General features: G+C 35.7%; 1 protein-coding gene across 3 annotated transcripts; it reads left to right on the forward strand.

Moving 5' to 3' along the window:
- The first annotated feature begins 1,170 nt into the window (after nt 1–1,170).
- Nucleotides 1,171–4,819, forward strand: LOC105113721 (transcription factor bHLH68-like). Of its 3 annotated transcripts, XM_011010015.1 has the most exons (9): nt 1,171–1,387; nt 1,477–1,681; nt 2,045–2,366; nt 2,540–2,611; nt 2,860–2,925; nt 3,176–3,241; nt 3,418–3,477; nt 3,650–3,694; nt 4,336–4,819. In XM_011010015.1, exons 2-9 carry the CDS (start codon nt 1,503–1,505, stop codon nt 4,465–4,467), a joined length of 942 nt encoding a protein of 313 aa, XP_011008317.1. In that variant the 5' UTR covers nt 1,171–1,387; nt 1,477–1,502; the 3' UTR covers nt 4,468–4,819. The 3 variants fall into 3 exon arrangements, with proteins under 3 accessions (XP_011008317.1, XP_011008316.1, XP_011008318.1); XM_011010014.1 differs by having other exon boundaries at nt 1,171–1,681; XM_011010016.1 differs by lacking the exon at nt 3,650–3,694 and having other exon boundaries at nt 1,172–1,681.
- Nucleotides 4,820–6,000: the final 1,181 nt, after the last annotated feature.

Raw genomic sequence — 6,000 nt, forward strand, 5'->3', positions numbered from 1 at the left:
TAATATCTGCACACCAATTTCTGTCGCAGGTACTCTTATATTTTGAACCGACCATTTATTAATTAAACTGCTGCATCATTTTCATTCAAATTGTGGGCCTGCTGGTGCTGGAATTGCATAGTTGTAAGATTTTCTTAAGTAGTCAAAGAATTATTGCCAATATCCTATGATCTTCACTGTTGCCTTATCATTACATTGAATTCAACTGGGAAAAAAAAAGGTTTTATTCTCTGTTAAAGAATTTTTCCATGCTACAAGGTAACAAATCATATGTTCCAAAATCACATGGCCATTTTCGATGGCTGAAAGCAGCATCTGCACTTCATTCTGTGCTTATCCTATATATATATATATATATATATATATATATATATACACACACCGATGAGCGTGCTCTGGAGATCGCATTCTAATGTAATTTTCATTTCGAAAATGTAACCATTTTTTATTTTTTTTTAAAAGGCTCCGTTGTTAATTGATGGCTTAAATTGTACGTACTTCAAAAAAATAATATCGTGTCCTAACAAAATGTAAAGCATATATACACATAAAATGTAGGTCTCTTAATTAAAAAAGAAGGTGCATGAGACATCTTTGATCTCAGAACATATATATAATTGTTGGTTTTGATTATACACAAATTGATGAGAATTCGTCGACTGAAACGCACACTAGATTAACAGTGTAAGTACACATATTTAAGGATATTCTTGTCACTTGTAGATTACTTTCGAAATAACAGAACGCCCTGTCCTTTTCATCTTGGAAGCATGTGCACAAAGTGCAAATAAGCAACCTCAAAACACAACATAAAGCAGCTCAAAAACATAGATATCATATGACAAGTGTGGGGTTAAAAGCTTTTGCCATTAAGCCTTTCGAATTATTGTGGAATTGTTGGGACTCCTTAGATTTGGTGTTTTTCCCTTTGCTCTCTTGCATTATTGCACTTATAAAGAGAAAGCATGGCAAATAATGTTATTACAGTACCCTAATCCTACCCTAACTCTACAATCTCTCAAAACAATCACAATGTACTACCCCAAATCAAGGAAGGTGGTATTAATATAAGCTTGTAGAAAACCATTAATTAGTTTATGGTCTGAAAACACAACCCGCCAGCTTTTCTTGCCCCACTTTATAATAAAGGTAAAGCAGGGAATAAAAAAAGAACACTAAATGAATCAAAGAAAGAATTGAAGGAAAGAGAAGGAAACATATGCAGAGCTCCTTAACCCCACATCTCTATAAAAATTCTTTGAGGACTCAGACTCAAAGTTTCTTCAGCCTCATCTGAGAAAGCATACAGGACACTCAAAGCTTTAAGCAAAGGGGTTTTATGGGTGCATAAACAAGGAAATTTGACAAAGTTATTAAAGAAAGAGAAGTTGAGGGGAAAAAAAAAAGAGCAAGGTGAATTTTCTTTTGTTTTTATGATTCTCTTTTGAAGCACGAATTGAAGTGTGTTTTTTGCAGAGGCCAAGCTCATCACTGCAAAGCTAATGATGGCAGGAAACCCTAGCTGGTGGAGCATGCATCCACCTTCACAGCAAACTTCTGCTTTATTATCTTCTTCTACATCTATCTTCCCCTCCCAATATGTATTTGGATCTTCCTCACTCTCTTCGAATCCTTTGCCTGATAATCAAGAGCTTCCACTGTCATGGAGCCAACAACTTTTGTAACTCTCTCTCTCTCTGCAGTTCATCTTGTTAATACGTAACATGCTACACTTAATTAATAAGGTCATTTGACTTTTTAATCCACAATTCATATTTCATTTTTTTTTTCATGCAATCTTTCTTATCTCCCTTTGTTCTTTTTTGATTCTTCTCCTTTGCTTGTCCTAAAAATTCGAAGCCTTTCACATACATGAGATAATTTCCATGGATTTTTTATCTAGAAATTTAACTCCTTACTCCTTATTCTGTGTGCGTGTCTTCTTTGGAATTTTCCTTACATATAGCTGACAGTCATGCTAATATGTACAGATCATCTTGACTTTTGAGTTAATCTGTCAATAATTTGATTGCTTGTTTTTCAGGGGTGGTTCTTCAGGAGATGAAGATAGGTACGGTATGAGTCAATTTCAGGCTAAAAAGTTGGAAAATTGGGAAGACCAAATCTTAAATCCATCTCCAAGTATTTCTGTAGTTGCTGATGTAAAGCAAGAGGTTTCCCACAACAGCAACTTATATGGTCATGGGGATGAAGACTTTCAGGCACTTAGGTCCGCAGCTTGGCCACAAGTGATGCCAGTCTCTTCCCCTAGGTCTTGCGTCACAAGTATAAGTAGTACTAATATATTAGACTTCTCTTACAACAAGGCTGATGGGGCGAATCAGCATCCGGATCAATCTTCCGAGGTAAGATATATGAAGTCTCCATGTTTCATAAAATGTGATCAACTGTTCTGCAATGAATAATTATCATGACATGATCAATTGTTGAATCATATAAATTCCAGCCAGCTAGCCAGCTTGGTGATTTATTTATCTGGGTTTCTCTAATTTCTTCTATTTTGTTCCTTTTCTGCTAGTGTAATAGCACCGCCACAGGTGGAGTATGTAAGAAGGCTAGGGTTCAGCCCTCTTCAAGCCAACCTCTCAAGGTGACAAGACACACAGCATCTCTCTCTCTCTCTCTCTCTCTCTCTCTCTCTCTCTCTCTCTGTATGTGTGTGCGCCTGCCTGCCTGTGTCTGTGGGCGTTTAGTGTCTTTCTTGATTGTCTATTTCTTTGAGCATGTGTGATTCTTCTGCTATGTTTCATCTATTAAAAATATGATAGTCTTATATATATATAAACCTAGCTAGTGCTCTATAATTTACTAATATATATTTTGTTACCACGGAGTCAGGTGAGGAAGGAGAAGTTAGGTGATAGAATCACAGTTCTTCACCAAATGGTTTCTCCTTTTGGAAAGGTAAACCATCCCCTTCTTGATCTACAAACTAAACAGAAAGAATTGAGCAAACAGTTTTTCTTTTCTTTTCTATGTCGAAACTCATAAAGGATTTTTTTTTTCGTTTGAATTTTGCACTGACCAAACTTCTCTCTCTTTTTTACCAAAAAAAAAAAACATCGTCCTTTATCTTTAGTGATTTGGCTCTCTATTTAACATTAAAGGATAAAAAAGATGACTTGGGGTGTGGTGACCTGTTGCTCTTTTGCAGACTGACACGGCTTCTGTCCTGTTAGAAGCTATTGGGTATATCAGATTCCTTCAGGGTCAAATTGAGGTGATGTTTCTTCCACATCTTACTTATACTCTCTGCAAGCTGCTCAGAATCAGTGAGGAGCATGCAGTTAAAGTGTTCAATTATTCATTCTTTCTCTAACCATTCTTTAGTTATGGAAGTTACAAAATCTTATTCTCTATTTTGTCTCCTCCATGCACCCCCCTTGATTTTTGCAGGCTCTTAGCTCCCCTTACTTGGGCACTGCCTCAACAAATATGAAGAACCATCAACAATCTGTAAGCACCTATACATAACTTGTTAATGCAAGACCAAGATCCTCCCTCCCTCCCTCCCTCCCTCCCTCTCTCTCGCCCCCCCCTCCCTCCCTCTCCTCCAAGCATGCACATGACTGACTAGGCAAGTGTTGAGAATCGTGTTTAACTAACGAGGGGAGGAATTTCTTGTTAGGGTCAAGAAGAAAGAGTTAGTGCATTTTCTGAAGACATAGGCCAGGTATTGCTTTATTGGATCCACCACCTCTGTAAAAAGCAACTAGGATGGTTTTGTTAAGTGGAAAGAAAGCATATATGCAAAAAAACTTAACATTAATTTATCATTCGTAAAAATAGCAATGAAAGAACAAGGTTCCTAGCTTTATGCACATTTATCTAGTTAAAAGCATAATTTGGGACTACTTTAGAGTTAATTATTAGTTGGGAATCAAAAAAGGGCTGGGAAAGATGGATAATGTTAATAATTTTTCCTTTTCTTTAATTTTCCATTCAGCTGTTGAATGACATCTGCTTGAAAAGAAAAAGGAGCTCCTAACAAGGCACTTATTTTTCTCTGTCTAATATCTATATGCTAATTAATAAACTTAATTTCCCCTTGTTGTGCATTAATATACTATGTTTTAGTCGATATATTACTTTGCAATCATCACGATTATCCTCCTCGTTATGTCTCTTTAATTATTGGTTTTGAACAAAAGCTGGAACGTCGAGTTTACATGCCTTTGGACATTGGAATTAGATTGTTTGAAGAGCTTGTTTATAAGAAAATGTCATTAATTAGTACCTTCGCTTCTTTTTCTTTTTTCCTTTTTCTTTCCCAATAAACTTTATGAGTATATAAGCATTTGATAATGTCTGCAGGATAATCAAGATAACCCAAAGGATTTGAGGAGTAGAGGACTGTGCTTGGTTCCTCTGTCTTGCACTCAGCATGTTGGAAGCGATCACAACGGCGCCGATTATTGGGCTCCGGCTATGGGAGGAGGGTTTTGATGGGTGCAATATTCCAAGGCTGATTCAAACTTTCAAAGAATGATATAACATCATGAGCAATCACTCTGCTGCAACATTCCAAGGGTAATTGCTCATGATGGTATGCAATTCTAATTAAAATAACGGCCATTAATTGTTTCTGAACCCTCTAGCTAGCTAGTCTCACCCTTTCTGTCTGTTGATGTTTTCTTCGAGCTACGTTGTAGAGCTCCATGAAAATTGAAGTTTAATTAGCATTTTTCTTTCATCTCAAAATGCTTTATCCAGGATTGGCATTCTATCTTCTTATATTATTGAAGAATAGAATGGTTTCTGCCTCTATTTAATGTAACTTGTTTTCCTTGATCGTTTATGTTCTAATTTCTCATTCCCATGACGGCATTCGGAAGCTTACAAAGATTTTTCACACCTATGCATGATTCTAAAAAGATTAATCACACATAGAAACATTGTTGAAAAACACATGCCATTAAGTAGTTTTACCGACGGATTAATTCCGTTCGTGAGATAAACTAAATCCGTTGATAAAATTTTTACCGACAGCACCACCGATGAAATACGTCCATTGGAGGCGTTATCGTCAATAATTTTTCTTTCCATTGCTCATTCTGTTGGCAATTAAAAAGAGCAACCATCAACAGAACATGAACAGTATTACAGACGGCTCAACGCACCAAAAAAAATTCCTGTGAGAAATGTACCAACATAATTATTCTGTCTATATTTTAAATAGTAATTATTGATGGACTAGCCGTCAGTGAATATGATATGGGCAGTAATAGTAATTATTGATGGACTAGCCGTCAGTGAATATGGTATGGGCAGTAAATATTACCAACTTTGAAAAATAGACAGAATAAATTTGTCAGTAATAGTCAGGGTCAACATTGATAGAATTTATCCGTCGGTGATTATGGCATAGCCCGTAAATTTTTTCCAATCTCGGTAAAATACCGACGACTATGTTCCCTCAGTAATACTGTCAATATTTATTTCAATTTTTTTTAAAATTATTTATTAAGAGTAAAAAAACTTAATAACCAAATAAATTTGTATTAAACATTAAAAATATAAAATAATATAAAATATTATTCATTACAAATTAAATTTTTTTAAAAACAAAATTAAACTAATTAAAACAACGACGACGGAGGAGGCTTATTGATGCCAAGACCGTACGACCAAAAAGGAGAAGTACATAGATCATCACCCATCTTTGATCTAATTTCTATGACCATTTGATGAAGCTGAACATAATCTGTCGAGAGACGTTCATATTGTTGTTTCAAGGATAAGAACTCCTTTAACTGAATGCTCGATACTGATGGAGAGCTCCCAAACGTTAAGATATTATGGGCTGACTACAAGTTTTCGGCCGTGGTGGTGGAGAGCCCATAAACCTGATTTTTATCAGGTTCACAAATCCGGATAGAAATCTGGATGGGTTGAAAGATCGTCTCCATATCTCTCCCTCAACTAGCTATTATATGTGTCTTGAATTTTTTTTTGAAAAAATAATTATATTCAATTCAA

This window comes from Populus euphratica, unplaced genomic scaffold, assembly GCF_000495115.2.
Source record: "Populus euphratica unplaced genomic scaffold, PopEup_1.0 scaffold450.1, whole genome shotgun sequence".
In the NCBI taxonomy this organism is placed as follows: domain Eukaryota; kingdom Viridiplantae; phylum Streptophyta; class Magnoliopsida; order Malpighiales; family Salicaceae; genus Populus; species Populus euphratica.

Coding starts and splice junctions, on each gene's coding strand:
- LOC105113721 (XM_011010014.1), top strand. CDS start 1,503: ATGATGGCAGGAAACCCTAGCTGGTGGAGCATGCATCCACCTTCACAG. Junction 2,926..3,175: donor TGGTTTCTCCTTTTGGAAAG/GTAAACCATCCC, acceptor GCTCTTTTGCAG/ACTGACACGGCTTCTGTCCT. Junction 3,478..3,649: donor TGAAGAACCATCAACAATCT/GTAAGCACCTAT, acceptor ATTTCTTGTTAG/GGTCAAGAAGAAAGAGTTAG.